The sequence below is a fragment of the Musca domestica genome, unplaced genomic scaffold (genome assembly GCF_030504385.1).
Source record: "Musca domestica strain aabys unplaced genomic scaffold, Musca_domestica.polishedcontigs.V.1.1 15, whole genome shotgun sequence".
NCBI lineage: Eukaryota > Metazoa > Arthropoda > Insecta > Diptera > Muscidae > Musca > Musca domestica.
This window is the reverse complement of record NW_026712207.1, coordinates 13626735-13643147: the sequence shown is the minus strand read 5'-3', so window position 1 is coordinate 13643147 and position 16413 is coordinate 13626735. Positions and strand designations below refer to the sequence as shown.

Below are 16413 nucleotides of genomic sequence, written 5' to 3'. Positions count from 1 at the left end.
GTATTTTGGAAAGCAAGGTTGGCACTAAAAAATACCAATGTGTCGATCACCTCAAGCAAGCGTTTCGCCGAATGGTCCAAAATACCGCAGAGCAACATTCGGGCAGCGTGTGACGGTTTCATTGGCCGTTTAAAGGCCATTTTTCGTACCAAAGGTGACCAACTCGAACAAATCTAAACTTATTTTAAAATTTGATGCTATTTCTGACATTTTTTGCTTTCATTCAATAAAATTAAAAAAGATATATATAAAAATTATGGGGTTTGACTTTGTTGCAGTTTTTTTTATCTCACCCTGTATATACTTTATGGGGTCTACGACGAAAATTTAAGGATGTTACAAACGGAATGACAAATATACCCTCCCTTTCAAAGTGGAGGTTATTAAAACAACAATGGAACTCCTTGATTAAAAATATATCTTGTTTGAATGATAGCCGAACTTCGAGTTTGCCATCGAATGTATTACTGAAAACTTTCTCAAACGATTTCTCACATTTTTATTTTCATATTGAGTTTTTCATTTCATGGTTATCAAGGAAAGCAAGTTCATCCTAGTTTTATAATCTGCAGCAAACCAGTTCACGATGCCACCATTTTCAGAAGCCTAAAAATTTCACTTGGAACGTTATACTCTAGATCTGTTCATCCGTTGCGCAAACAAATTTTCTCTAGAATATTTGGCAACGCGTTTGAAATAATATGTTGAAGTTCCTGACTTCATTGATAAAAATTTGCACTTTTTGGGATCGGAAAGGTTATTCTTTGACCAAATATGATGTTATTTTTAAATGCAAATATTAGGAAATATTCGATCTGTTGCCTAACAAAATACGATAAAGAATTACGAAACATATTTTAAAATCGTGTGTGGTCTATGAATCCATTTTTGGATAAATTACCATATCAATCAATTTTCAACTTGTAACCAAGCACTTGGCTTTCAACAAGTAATGAATAATACAATTATTACAAAATATTGCTGACTTTTGGAAAAAGAAATAATTACAGAAAAAAATCACCACCGCAAGCAAAGCAAAAGAAGAGGGCAAAAAATCGTACTGCTCGAACATACCTGAGGTATGTGAGTGAAAAATCATTTTTTTCCAATATTTTTTGTGCTATCTTCGAACATGTACAACTCTTGTAATAACACATTACAACAAAAATAATAACAAACAGCAAAAAAAAACCTAACAAAAAAACAAAAAGAACAAAAAAACCATACACAAATCGATGATAATGATTACAACTAAATCACAATGAGTAACACGGTAGATAAGTGTCGAGTATGTGTGTTTGTGTGGTTGTGTGTTTCTTAATTGTTAAAATGATTTTTTTTTGTAATTTACAAAAGTCCATTTAACGCTTAGGTTTACAAAAAAAGAGCGAAAAAGCTATAACATTTTTGACCCAATTGTTGTGTGGTCAGCTATTGACAAGTGTTTTACAGCCATAGTACTACGAGCGAGAACCGCCCCGCGTTCTCGCCCTTTTCATTGGGGACTTGAAATTATTATTTTTTTTTTTTTTCAACAAAGAAAATAATTTGCAATTAATAATAATTATTTTTTGTTTTACGAAACAAAGTCAATAACCTTTTAGAATATTTATTTATTCTGTAAGCAGGCATAACAACAACAATAATAATAACAATATTAACAGCAACAATAACAGCAGCACCATCAGCACTACCAGACACCGCTGCTCTGCGCCCCCCTTTTTGTTTCCACCACTGGCAGTGTACAAAGTACCATCGATTGTTGTCACCTATTTTTTAATCGTTTTTTGTTGTTTTTTTTTTTAAGACAACAAATTTATTTAGTTGTGAATAAAACAAAATGCTTTTAAATGGGGGAAAATCTATTAAAACTTGAGGATTTGTAACAAAGCAATACCCTTTGTAAACAAAGGGTAATGTCTTACAATGCTTTGTAGAATTTTTCCTTGGTGTGCATCAGGATGAAAAATTGAAATTTAAAACTCAAATAATTTTTTTTTACTTATATCATAAGCTTGCACAAAATACGTGGAATTAAGACAGGAAATAAAACAAACTAAAATATTTCAGCCGGTATTGCCAACAGATTTATAACCTCAGCTAATTGTCGTGGTTTTTTTTTTTTTTTTTTTTTTTTTTTTTTTTTTTTTGCTGGCGTTATGATTGGGAGAAGTTCCGAAGATAGTGGGACAATATTGTCCACTTGGTATCTGACCTAAGTGTGAAATAATTATTTCATAGTGCCAGATTTGACCAATATCGACTACTTCCTTCCCTTTATGTGAGATATGTGATCATTTTTGGAAAAATGTTTAAATGTGCGTAAGGTACAAGATAAAATAAACCGAATTAATCCACTTCATCTAATACTGCTAAAAATATTGAGATGTAAAAAATTTAAAGAAAATCTAACATGTTAGTCAAAAATTGAACCTTTTGTGGATGAGGTACCAGGTCAATAAATTCCACATTCACATCTGATTTATGGTTGAGAGAAATATTTAAATACACCAAATTTTAAAAGAATCGCTGTAATGTGAGGTGTAAGTACTGAAAACTGTGAGCCTATATTGCGGAGGTACCAGAAGGTGTGGGTCGATAACAATCATCTTCACACCAGATCTTGCGTTAATAAATGCATTGGAATATGTGAAATTTTAAGAAAATCGGATGCTTATTTCTTTTGATGAGAGAGATACAATTATTCAAAAACGAACGGACACCCCTAGATCGACTTCAAATTTCTGTAGCCATATGGCTACAGAAGAAGAATTTTGAGTGGAATGCCTTTGATGGTTATAAATTTGCTAGGTTTTTATGAATATTTTCTTTAAAAAATCAGGATTTTTGAAAAAAAAAATTTGTTGATTGCCATAGAAAAACTCAACATTTGGTCAGGTCGATTGGCATAGAATTTACATTTCTTGAGCAATATTCCAAACCCTGTAAAATTACTGATACACTACATTACTGATATACTACAATGCCAAATTCAGTTGAAGATGTGACTTAAATCTTCAAAATATTATAATTTCCTAAGATTTCAAAATTTAAAAACACACCATTTTGCCTGAAAATGTGGCCGCCCTAAAAAAACAACAAGTAAAAAAGCAGCTAAGTTCGACCATGCAGAACCTTCAATACTTTCCACCATTTGCAAAATGTAAAAAATTGCGTTGATAAAGGCCGCTAAATTAAAAAATTGTGAATATCAGGTGTTTTACATTTATGGGGCGAAAACGTGGTCCTCTAGAGCCAATTATCTGCCAGCGAGGGCGGTGCATATTACGAACAAATGCATACTAATTTTTAGATTATTTTGTTAAAAAACGTAGGTAACATCATAAAAATGCCGAATGTAGGGGTACCGTTATATTGGGGCTTTACGAAGACGTGGATCTGCACAGGAACATTTTTTTGAAGGTGGTATTAATTACGAATTCCAAATGCCAAATTTTGAAGAAATTCCGGTGAAGACTGTGACCTATTCTACGGACCTAAACTGCGTCTCAACAAAATTTTATCAAACCACTTCATGTTGTTCGGAAGTTAGATTGACTTCCATAGACGGACAGAAAATCAAATATTATCGATGTACGATGTCACAGTAAAAATAGGGACTTAGGTTACAATTCTCTTCTAGGGGGTAAAGTACTCAGAAGGAAACTCTTGTGTGAATTTCAAAACAATTTCATTGAAAATTTGCCTGAAATCATCAAAATGCCGAATATCGGGGCTATACGGTATCGTGGACCTATATAAAATCCATTAAAAATTCTGTTAAAATCTTAAAAATACCGAATACCGGAAGGTGCCGATTTATTGGGAGGATATACAATATTTGGACCTATATAGACAAATCTATGTCTGGGGGTAAAGTACTCACAAAGAACTCCTTGTGTAGAATTTCAGACAATTCCGTTCAAAAATGTGGCTAAAATAATCAAAATACCGAATATCGGTAGGTGCCGTTATATGGGGGCTATGACTTCTACCTTGACCTGCCTGCATACAAAAGACAGATCTGTGCAAAAGTTTACAAAATTTACAACAGACGTACGGTGGAGGGTATAAAAAGAGGAATTACATTCAATTCGTTTGGCAGTCGGGAGGAGAAAATTTCGAAATACCGCCCTATGCGGGCTGCACCAAACAGAGGGCCTTATTGAACATTTTCTAAAGGTTTGCATCATATATCTTTGATTGGAGCTATAAGAAAAAAAGTGGACTTAAACACAAAATTTCACATCGGCAGCAACATTCACTGGAAATTGTGGGAGCAACAATTTCTACATATACCATTAAATACCAAATAGAAAAGATGTCAAAATGGTCAGGGTACCAAAGGGGTTTTATACCCAGAAAAAAAAAGCAAAAGTATGATAGCATTATATCAATCAATACAAAGGTCATACTTTACATATTACCATAAACAACCCCGTCACCAGCCCCCACTACATGCCAAAAGAAATAAAATTTAAAAATCGCCAAAAAAAAACATGACGCGATAACATTTTTCTTTAAATGTAAACATTTAACCTTTGTCAAGACAAGGAAAGAAAAATGAAAGGAAAAACTTTTGCTCTCCGATCGATGAACATGACAATGCACATTTTACTTTTATTTTGTTTTTCCTATGGACGGGATTTTCGTTTGGCCACAACTAAATACCAAGGAAAATAAAATTTCACCAAACAAAAGACAGCCGTCCATAACCCCTTCTCCACCCCCCACCAATCCAACTACAACATGTTATGAACAAAACCTGATTTTGGTAATGAAAAACGAAAAAAATTGACATTTGTAAGAATAAGTGAAGAGGACTTACCTTTTAAAGATCATTGAATCCTTTAATTGAAGACATGATGTAGGAGAAAATAAAAAGGTAAGAGAACGTAACGTCGTATTGAATTTGCGTATTATCCACTTGCGAATTTTATTTTCCGGATGAAAAGCGAAAAATGTATATAACCGACCGTAGCAATACGAATGAACCAGGACGGAATGTTACGTTTTCAGAAGAGTTGGTAATGAGTTGATTTCAATATTTTTGAATTGTGGGTGTAATATGTTTTCTTGTTGCTTTGCAAACTTTTTCAAATTTCTTTTTTCACATTGTATTTTTTTTTCAATTTGTTTTGGTTTTGTATGGATGCTGGCTGTGGCTAGCTTAATTTCTACTTCTTCTTCAACTCTTTTATTTTATTGAATAATTTTCACATTTCTTTTTTTCACTTTTTGAAAAGTGATCGTACATTACACCACGTTAGGCAACGTTACATTTGTTTGTATGACGACGTCGACGACAACAACCACGACGTATTCCTTCCTACCGTTGACCCCGGTTGTTTTTTTTTTATTTCTTTCGTTTTTTTTTTTGCAGTTTAATTTTTTTGCTGTTGTTGTTGTCGTTGCTACTGCTGTTGCATTTATTGTTGTTGTCGTTGTTGACTTGATATCGCGTGCAATCTTACGTTTATTGACCTTGGTATGAGAGCAAGTATGATGATCAATGAACGAACGAACGAACAACCGAATGAGACACACTCACACAACACTGTCGGCCAGCCAGCCAGCCAGTCAGCAGCTCTCAGTTGCAGCAAACCCGATGATCATTAACGTTTATTTTTGTTGCTGTTGTTGTTGTTGCTCATGTACTTGCTGCACCAGAGTAAAAGTATCCGTGTTTGATGCAATGCAAGTTGGCTGTCAATTATTATGGTTGGGAGAAAGAGAGTGAGAGTACAACGAATTAACTCCCCACCAACAATAAGGAAGAAGAAAGAGTGAGTGAGTTTGGCTTGTTGGGGTTTGTTTGATTTTGCTGCTTGCTTGCTCGATTGTTGTTGCTGTTGTTGTTGACTTTTCAAGGGGGGATAACGTAACTTGTATTTACAAAAATTATCGCATAACAGCAGCCAAGTACACCAATGGATTTAACAATTGCTGCCGATGACGTTTCGTGGAGGGCAGCTAACTTTTTGTGTGCTCCTCCTCCAAAACATAGACACAAAAGGAGATAATAATTTTTTGAATTATTTTATTTTTAATTTTTTGTTTTTTAAAAATATCACTTGATTTTTTTTTCTTGTCACAGACTTATGTTTTCGGTAAGGCAGTTAAGGATTGCTGGCAGAATATTTGGAGGTTTATTTGTTTTTATTTTTTGAAAGGCATATATTGGGTTTTATGTATATTTTCTTAAGGCTAATTTGGCTTTTTCTTGTCATAAAATATTTAAAATTCCAAGAACACAAAAATTATATTAGGCAGTAAAGTTGGCTGAAGTTAGTTTTAGGGGTACCCCCTTTTTTGTTTGTTCAAAATTTCACTTTTTTTCAAATTTTATTTTGAAAATCCACAAAATGATTTTTTGGCGCCTTCGCCATTTGGTTTGGTGGCCGTTGGTATTTTTTGTTTTTATTTTACACGCATAAACAATTTTTGGTTTTAAACAATTTTTGTTTTTTTTTATTATTCTCAAAAAACGCAGCACTACACGCTATTTTGCCGTTTGTTTTCGGTTTTATTTTTTGTAGCTACTGAAAATTTTTGCTCTGTTTTAATTTGTTTTCAAAAACAACCGTTCGATACAAAAGTCCGCTGTAGACTAAACTAAATAAACGTCGAAACATGCCGCTCACATGGAAGCTTACAACAAACCCCACATCATCATAATCGTCATCATCATCAAGTTCATCACACAAAAAGCAACAGCAACAGCAGTATTGCCTGCACTCACCGTGGCCGTCGTGTGGCTCTCGCCAGTCAAGTAAACAAACAACAATGCCAGGCCTACGGCTGGCGCTCTCTTGTCTCTTGGCATTATTGTGGGGGTCATTGCAAAAGCAAAGCAAAGCTCTTAAAATTATTGCAACATCTGACGATATGGGGGGAATTATTTCTCTTCGTCTCTTTTTTTTGGCAATGTAAACATGTAAGTGTTGCTCTTTATTTGCCATTTGTTGTTGGGTCCAAGAGGATTTCTATTATTTGATAAAGATGTGAATATAGATTAGACATTTGTTTAATGATTAAAAAGTTTATACAATTAATACAAAACATAATTAATTTAAAAAACATAATTATTTGCCTTTATAGTTATTAAATTTGCCAAAGAGAATTTCATTTAAGAGAAACTTGTAATGAGAATATGTTTGTAACAGATGTAGGGTTAAAATATAAGTAAATTAAATTTTGTAACATCAGCCACATAAAAAACAATTTCTAATTTTACATTTCTATTGTTAAGTGGAAAAAGCCACCAGATGCAGAACGCCATATCAATTCCTAACACAAATTGGTACAATTCCCTTAAAAAATGTAGCTAAAATAACCGTTTACATGCGTACAAAAGCATTTTGTTGAGAATTTTCCAGAAAAAAAGTTATTCGTGATGGAATTCAAGCAGGATAGTATGATTTCTTTATATTTGGCTGGAAAACCACAAGTGGCTATCGTTAGAACATCTAAATGTAAATAAATCTTTTGTGTCTCGTACCATCGGACGTCAAGGATGTAGACGGAAAAAACGGCAACATCAACAGAAATGGTTCGAAAAGTAAACAAGCGACTTGATCGAAACCCGTGTCGCAGTGGCCGAATCGAAAAATGGCTCGTGAGCTGAACATATCCCAATATTCCATTCGGCAAATATTGAAAAATGAGCTCGGGGTAAAGCCATTGAAATTCCAAAAAGTGTAAGAATCTACACCGCAACAGAAAGAAAATAGACTCAAAAGAGCTAAACAGTTGCTTCGCTTGGCCGAAAGTGCTGAACTGGCGAATTTGTGTTTCTCCGTCTCCGATGAGAAAACATTCGTTGTCCAGCAGTTTGTAAACAAACAAAATGATCGTGTTTACTTGCCAAAGAGCTGAAAATTTGTACCTTCGATTGACCACCAGATCTCAATTTCATTTCCAGCTCACAATGACCACCAAAATCTCCGGATACCAATCTGGTGGATTATTGTGTCTGGAGTATTTTGGAAAGCAAGGTAGGCACTAAAAAATACCAAAGTGTCGATCACCTCAAGCAAGCGCTTCGCCGGGAATCGTCCAAAATACCGCAAAGCAACATTCGGGCAGCGTGTGACGCCTTCATTGGCCGTTTGAAGGCCATAATTCGTGCCAAAGGCGACCAATTCGAACAAATCTAAACTTATTCTAAAGTTAGATGCTATTCCCGACATTTTTTGCTTTCATTTAATAAAACTTAAAAAAATTAAAAATTATGCCGTTGACTTTGTTGCAGTTTTTTATCTCACCCTGTATGAAGGATTTACTTAAACGTGGATCTATGTAGACAATGTTCTTCCATCGAAGGTGGAATCCTCCAAATCTACATATCAAATTCTCCTTTAAAAATGTGGCTTAAATCATTGAATATCGGAATATAATTTACAGGTGTTGAAAACGGATTGGCAAGGTAGAAGGTATAAAAATCCATGGTACAATGAAGAGAAGGTAGGTCAACTTTGAAAAAATTGCAAGTATAGAGGTCTACCTGTTTGGCTTGTAATGTCAAAATTAGTATCAAAACAATAAAAAAATCAAACAACTTGTTGCATTTATTTTGAATAAGTAATTGAAAACCGCGATAACTGAATGAAAGGTCAACACCTCTTTTCAAAATCATGTACTATATATCTCTAAAGGATCATTTCGCTACAAAAACTCTAGATTTTGTCGATGCATACGTTGAAATAAACATTTTGAAAACATCCGAAGTTGAATATTTTCTGAACAATTTTTTTGTTATTGAAAAGAAAACACATATATAAACAAATAAAGATGACATATTAAGCCAAGAAAAAAAAAATCATATGGTATCATAACCCTACCTTGATATCATTGTACCATGTAAAAATCCACTTTTATTATATTGTTGTTAAAAAAATATGAAGAAGTATTTATGTTCCTAGAAAAATAACTTTTAAAAGTGCGACGATTTTATTTTTATATCCACAATTTTATGATCCCTAAAAATTGACATATTTCTAAAAAATCACAATTCTGCAAATGTCCTTAAAATAAAATTTGTTAAAAAATCAACTTTTTTATGACCCTTGAAAACTAATTTTAAAAACAATATTGAATCTATTGGAATATGGATCCACTGTTAGTCAAGGACCCAAAAACATTCTAATTTTTCTGGAACTTAATCCGCTGTAACTTGACACTATTGGATTTAAAGGTTTTTGAATTCACAAAACCTCTGATATAGGTCCACTATTTGGCAAAAGACCCTTGTAACGAAATCTTCGAAATTATTCTACTTCAGAGATTGCATCCACGATTTTCAACCCAATTATTTGTGGCGTCTTATTGGAAAAAATTTTCGTAGTAAGAAATGTTTTAAAATCGGGCCATGTGAAAGATCCTGTAACAATTTTCTAGACGAAGGGTGTTCAAGAAATTGGAATTTGTCCTAAAATGGGTAGCTATGGCATCAGATAATAACATGCAAGTTACAGATATTTGTCAATTTTTTTTTAAATTAAACAAAAATTTCCTCTTCCATTAGGCACCACGCCCACAGAGTCAATTATTCCACCCACAGAAATGTTGTACAGTTAAATTGAATTTTGCAAGCATTCATTACAAATCAGTGGGGATGAAATGGACCTGTTCTCGTTGAGGTCTGAACTAATGTGTATGGGTATGACGTGCAATACTATCATGGTACTATATTGCTATCTCTGAAAAAATCGAACTCGAGGTGTCACCTCTCGCTCAGTAATGGGGCAGGGAGTGGAATCCATCGCAGTAGTTACATGGGAAGATTTCCCATAATGTACTCTCGGGAAATATTCATAAGTATGTTGTAGAGAATTCATGTGTATGTGGAAGAAAAGAGTGAGAATTGAGTTGGTCCACAAGCTTCTTCACAAAAACTATTTCATGAAATCTTTCGGGCAAACTTTCCTAACATCGGAAATTTTAATTACACTTCGCACAACATATTCACTTACCCGGTTATAATCAGTGAACCTCGTCTGCTTATGGTCTTGTTTTCCCCCTTTTTTTCTTCCTTGAAGCAAGCATAAAGATTGCGCGGAAAATTTCTGTGTAATTCATAAAAAATTATTCCTTGAAGTGGGACAAACTATTTCCACTTACCCGTTGACGTCCATAAGCATGAACTCCTTGTAAAATTGCTGCATCCACTTGCATTTTGGTCATTTGGCTTCTTGAGTTTTTATTTGCGCCAATTTGATATGGCTTGGCTTGACTTGTTCGCAATGCAAACATTCGTATGTGACTTTCCGCCATTTTTTTGCTATATGTGCAGAAAATTTCATCGCCACGTCAATATAAGGTCACCCATGCTCACAACGAATGTATTTTCCCTTTAAAATTTGTATTAACACACATTTTTTTGGATTAATTCCATTAAATTTTCTAGATTTTCAATCACACCACTGAACAGACATTCCGTTATGTTGCTATTCTTTGTGTTATTCAAAGTCGACCTAATTCTCCCTAACATTCATTTGTTAATTCTACGAGCTGAGCTGGTTCACACAGTGAATAGTTCCATTGAACAGAACACACAACTTAAAAACAGAGGAAAAGTCATTTGTGGATATTGTTTTTTCGCGATTTAAATAAAGAACTTTGTGATTGTTGTTATTCTGAGATGTTGTAAAGTATGCAAAATACCATAGTGTTGAAAATATAACAGCCTTTCAGACTTTTCCCATGTAAATTTGGAGAAATCACTTTTTTCAATCTTCGTTGAAAAGCAATACACAGTGAAAATGCTTCTTCTTGTAATTCCTTTGTAATAATGGGTTCAGGCAAAATTTTCCTTGCCCAGAACAAAGCCTTGATAAGCGTAATCTGGATTTTTGTTTATAAAACAATTGTGGAAATTGCTTAAGTTTTTCTATTTTTCAGATGCCATGAGAATCTCAAAAATGATTTTCACATCGCTCACGGTCGGTTAAGAACAACTTCAAAAAGGACCTGGAGTCCTTGACCAAATATCATTGGATTTAGTGTGATAATCCTCCGCAGTGTGGTGTAGTTTTCATCAAACAGCAACGTAGCTGGTACCAATAATTGTTTGGTATTTTGTTAAGCTACCTCCTTACATTCCCCGAAGCACCAATATTTGCAAGGAAAATGGGTGGATCCGTAAGTCAAATTTTCCGTTCTGGATCAGCATTGCTGTCCCATCGTGATGGTCATAAGGTTTCCAAAGAAACGACTGAAAAAATCACAACGCTCTTTGAAATTTTAAGAGCCAATCCAAAAATCTCCATACAACCACTAGAATCATTGCTATTAGAAATTCCAAAGGTACGTTGCTCACATTTTTAATTTATTTGATGGCTATATGATTAATTTTTCTACTCTTCTTTTAGAATGAAAACATTTTAGTAATACACGACGATTGTGGCTTTAATATATTACAACGAGCTGTAGGTCTAAATCATGTTGAGTTGACAAAATGGCTCTTGCAGCGTCATAGGCCAGATGTAAACCGCAGCCCCTGTTCCCTACCTCTGCATATTGCCTGTCTGAAGGGTCACGAATCATGTGTAGAGCTATTATTGAAATATGGTGCCCGAATCGAATGTGATTCCCGCATGTGCTTTCCCGGTTCACACTCATCCAACTGTGAACTGTTCCAGTGGAATGCCAACAATCATTATGAGGATGTTGAGTTTAGAGAACGTAATTTTGACAACTCTAAATTGCAAAATGCAATTTGTTATGCCATAGATGGCGATCAAATTAATGTGCTGAATATATTGGTACAAAAGCTCGATGATCCATGGGTAAAAAATTGAAATTTAAATATTACTTAGATTATATCAACCACATTACGTTTCAACTTTTAGATACCATTTCGCTCTAAACGTCCTGTTTTCCATTTACTTCACATGGCCTGTGAACGTGGAGCTTGGAACTGTGTCCAGCAACTGGTGGTAACACGTTCCGATGAAATCAATCTTATTAAAGATGAATATTATCCCATACACCATGCCGTGTTACACGATATGCGTTTTCTGGAATTATTAATCCAGCACGGTGCTGTGACCACAGTTCGAACGTGTACCCAACAATTTACACTCTTACATATGGGTGAGATTTATTAAAAAAAAATCTAAATTGCTACCCCTGCATAAAGAGTTGTTTCTTTTCTTCCAGTTATATTCATAGCTAGAAAATCTGCTGAAGATACATTAAGTATGTTAAGAATCTTATTGGAACGTGGTTGTAAGGAATTAATCAACGAACCAGATGTCTTGGGCAATACACCATTACATTCCCTGATCGTACGATATGCCTTAGAGGAGGCAAGGTAAGATTTTGTTTAAAAGAATTTTTTAGAATTCCGTTTTACCTATGAACTGATCGAACTCATGTCAAAAGACCCCTATTCTATAATTATGAACTGATTATAAGATTTATATGCCTTATAGATGCTTTTAATAATTGTTTTTCCCTTAACTCTCCCCAGATACGGCTACGATAAGTGGAGCAAATGGGATGTTTTACATTTAGTTAGATTCCTGCTACAACATGGAGCCAAAAACTCAATCAATCAGGCTGGCAATAGTGCGCTGGCTTGTGTGTTCCGCCACATACGTGATATGGATGTTTGCTTTGAACTGCTCAGCATGATGATCGAGGACAGCGATCCAAATATTGTGGGGCGTGACGGTTCCGTACCCATCATGGTGTTGTTAATACCATTAATCAACAAAGATACCCTACAACATTATACTCATTCTATGAAGGTAAATATCTTAATTGTTTTAAAATTTCATTGTCAACATTTTTATGGAAATCTCTATTTTCAGGTTTGTTTTGTAAATTGTATACGCATTTTGCTGCAACATGGAGCCAATCCCAATTGCTCGTATCACCACAATCTAACACCACTGCAGGTGTTGGTCTTTACAGTGAGTGAAAATTTCACCTTAAGCAGTGACACCTTAAGGCAAACCAACTTCGATTTTATTAAAAATATACTCCTGCTCCTCTTGCAACATGGCCTGGACTGCAATCAAACATATCAGAATATATTGCAAGCTGTCATGGACATGGTACGAAATGTACGCGATGTTAGTGATCTAAATCGTATACACGATTTGACCCTGACGCTCATACAATATGGAGCTGATCCAAATATAGTATTAAGTAATATGACCACTGGTGGTGCCATCTATTCTAATGAAATAGCAAGGTTTGGAGATGCCCTAGGCTTGACTGGTTCCAGTTCGGAGAGTAATGGTGCTGGTGGGGCTGGTACTGTGGCGAATAGTGGCAATACCAATGGTAACTCGTCGGTTGGCGAAACGGCGGCTACTCGACAATCTCTTGGTGATACCTCATTCCGTAACTCATTTCGCACAAATTCTCGCTATTTATTGTTCTACTACATTGTGTTGATCACAAAGAAAGATTTCATACTCAACGATCCAGATGTGACATTTACCCGCATTATTTTACTCTTCTATGCCACCATGCAGCATGATACTCTGTACAATTGCCTGAAATCTCTGCACAATTTCTATGTCGCCCAAGTTCCAAGTAAAAAGACGGAACAATTAATTGCTGTCATTTCATCGCTATATCGTAAACCTCGCAGTCTGAAACAGTTGTCTCGTCTTGCCATTTACGAATCGTTAAATCGAAAATTAGCTCAAAATGTAAATAAACTTAAATTACCGGGTATGCTTAAGGATTATGTGTTGAATTTCGATAAGTAATTTGAACAGAGAGGAGTTAAGTGAAACAAAGGAACAAAGTTAAGGCATATGATACGTTTAAAATTGGTAAAATATTTTTTTCTAGAAACATTTTTTTTAATTCTATGGACTGAAATTATTAGAATTAGAATTATAGAATTTCGGAATATCATTAGGGGACAAGCATGTGACTGTGTGAAATTAGGTAAAGAATAAATTACTGGATTATTGCCAACAAGAATGTGACTACAGGAATACACAAATATTTGAAAGGAAGCTCAAAAATGTTGACCTTGCACATTTGATTACATTGGGAGACTGTAGGAATACATGCTGTCATGTGTGTAAAACTCATTTGGAAATAATCGAGAAATTGGCTTACAGATTTCCCTGCACAAATTAAGGTTGACTTTAGAGCATAGAAATCATTTGTAAACTCAAATCTTAAAACCATTATTATTGAACTGAATTTAGCAAATCAGGGCAAATTTTTAATTAAAAAAATAAAGAAACGTAATTTTATGTGCTCATAATACGAAGATAAATTAGTGTCTGTAAATTGCAAAACAACAAAGAAAGTTAACAACATTTTCGATGTTATGTATCTTTTAAACAAAACACAAAGCAACAATAACAATAAAGAAAACTAAATGTATTTAAGATCTCTCAGCTGTATGAAGCGCACTTATATTGAACCACATAAAATCCAAACCAATTCAAGAACAAATGCCATTAAATCATTCACTCACTCACAGATACATACAATACAATATACATACTTAAATACATTCTATTTGCCAAAAAGAAGAGAAAGTAACATTTTACATATATATATATATTAAAGCAAAACAAATTCAAGCCATATTAATATTATTATATTTATTGTTAAATATTGTTCCTGTTAAAAAACAAAACAAAGTAAAGCGAAAATGAGAAATATTCAAGAATAGACAAACTCAAGCAAATCCAATAATTACATTCATGTCGGAAAGCAAAGAAGAAAAATACATGCATACATATTTACCTAATATAATTTATTTGTAAACATTGTTAAATATTTTTTTATACATTAAGAAAATGTATTCAAATTTAAAGAATTTAATGTTAAATAAATACAAAAAAATAGGTATATAAATACATAAGAAATGTAGTTTTGGAATTTAATATAAAACAGCTGCGAAAATGAACAATATCGACCCACTTACACAAAGTGTCAACATTTTGAATAATTATACCTTTTATGAAATGGGAAATAAAGAGTCCGGTTGTCTTCAAAGTTCTCACATTTCAATATTCACCCCTATTATGAAAATAATTTCCAATAAATTTTGTTCCCATTTCCCATTGTTATTATTATGATTTGAAGGAATAATAATAAGGAATATGACGAAAGAATTTACCAATTGTTAAATATAAAAGAGGATGTGAAAGCGATAAACGACTCCTTTGTATTTGGAGGTCCTAATACAAATAAGGAGAATATAGACGCAGCAGTAGAGAGTGGAATTTATTTGGAAATAGACACTCCCACTCCGTTAACTTCCTTCAGTACTGTTTAACCATCAGCAAAAATTGAAGCATCAAGAAAGATTTTTGCTTCCAGCATATCTTAATATTTTTATCCACATAAGATCTGGTATGAAGATGATAACTTGTGACACACATTTTGATAACATATGTCATATGGAGTAAATGAAGTAGTTGATATAGTCCAAAGTTGTAAAATGTACAGGGTGAGATAAAAAAAAAACTGCAACATAGTAAAACGCCTTAATTTTAACATTTTTTAAACTTTATTGAATGAAAGCAAAAAATGACGGAAAAAGCATCAAATTTTAGAATAAGTTTAGATTTGTTCGAGTTGGTCACCTTTGGCACGAATTATGGCCTTCAAACGGCCAATGAAACCATCACACGCTGCCCAAATGTTGCTCTGCGGTATTTTGGCTCATTTCCGGCGAAGCGCTTGCTTGAGGTGATCGACACTTTGGTATTTTTTGGGGCCAACCTTGCTCTCCAAAATACTCCAGACACAATAGTACAACGGATTGGTATCCGGAGATTTTGGTGGCCATTGTGCGCTGGAAATGAAGCGAGGAACCTCATTTTTAACCCTTCTTAAGTGGCGCGTACTGAGTCCGATGGTGCTGTGTCCTGTTTAAATGTCCAAGGTCTACGGCCTAAAATGTTTGCGTGCCCAAGGCTTTAATACACCCTCCAGAATATTTTGGCGATAATATTCGGCATTTATTCTGATGCCACGATCGATTAATACGAGCGGAGATCAACCATCGGCTGTTATGGCGGCCCACACCATCACCATTACCGGCGCTTGAATTCTGGTGGCCAACCGAAGGTGCACATTTTCAGCTGACCTCTTTGGCAAGTAAATACGATTTGTTTACAAACTGCTGGACAACGAAAGTTGTCTCATTGGAGACGTAGAAAACCAAATTCGGCAGTTCACCACTTTCGGCCAAGCGAAGTATCTCTTTAGCTCTATTGAGTCGATTTTCTTTCTGTTGCGGTGTAAGTTTTTGCATTTTTTGGAATTTCCATGGCTTTACCCCGAGCTCATTTTTAAATATTTTCCTAATGGAATATTGCGATATGTCCAGCTCACGAGTAACGAGCGATGGTACGAAACACAATTGAATTCCATCACGGATAACTTTTTTCCCGAAAATTTTCACTAAAAATCTTT

The 16413-nt window shown here is 34.5% G+C and overlaps 2 protein-coding genes across 6 annotated transcripts in view; one reads left to right on the top strand and one right to left on the bottom strand.

Moving 5' to 3' along the window:
* The window catches only part of LOC101894176 (ecdysone-induced protein 74EF), a 257086-nt gene extending 246685 nt beyond the window's left edge, over positions 1-10401 (bottom strand). For 2 of the 3 annotated variants that reach the window (XM_059119692.1, XM_059119693.1), the window contains exons 1-3: positions 10123-10401; positions 9975-10067; positions 4829-6986 (exon numbers count right to left, since the gene is read on the bottom strand). The gene's annotated coding sequence lies outside the window, so the exon portion shown is untranslated. The remainder of the gene's footprint in view (positions 1-4828; positions 6987-9974; positions 10068-10122) is intronic. The other variant, XM_059119694.1, reaches the window with a different exon arrangement.
* A 119-nt stretch (positions 10402-10520) lies between these two features.
* Positions 10521-14855, top strand: LOC101894507 (ankyrin-2). Of its 3 annotated transcripts, none has more exons than XM_011296211.3 (7): positions 10521-10652; positions 10903-11307; positions 11373-11789; positions 11853-12096; positions 12163-12316; positions 12476-12755; positions 12819-14855. In XM_011296211.3, the coding sequence occupies exons 2-7, from the start codon at positions 11131-11133 to the stop codon at positions 13728-13730; spliced, it is 2184 nt and encodes a 727-aa protein (XP_011294513.1). In that variant the 5' UTR covers positions 10521-10652; positions 10903-11130; the 3' UTR covers positions 13731-14855. The 3 variants fall into 3 exon arrangements, with proteins under 3 accessions (XP_011294513.1, XP_005188437.1, XP_058975674.1); XM_005188380.4 differs by lacking the exon at positions 10521-10652 and adding an exon at positions 10661-10840; XM_059119691.1 differs by lacking the exon at positions 10521-10652 and having other exon boundaries at positions 10661-11307.
* The last annotated feature ends 1558 nt before the right edge of the window (positions 14856-16413 follow it).

Bases quoted from the DNA above. Each gene is read 5' to 3' on its own strand.
- LOC101894507 (XM_011296211.3), top strand. From the start codon at position 11,131: ATGGGTGGATCCGTAAGTCAAATTTTCCGTTCTGGATCAGCATTGCTG. The intron at 11,308-11,372 runs GTACGTTGCTCA...CTCTTCTTTTAG, and splicing joins TGCTATTAGAAATTCCAAAG to AATGAAAACATTTTAGTAAT. The intron at 11,790-11,852 runs GTAAAAAATTGA...TTCAACTTTTAG, and splicing joins AAAAGCTCGATGATCCATGG to ATACCATTTCGCTCTAAACG.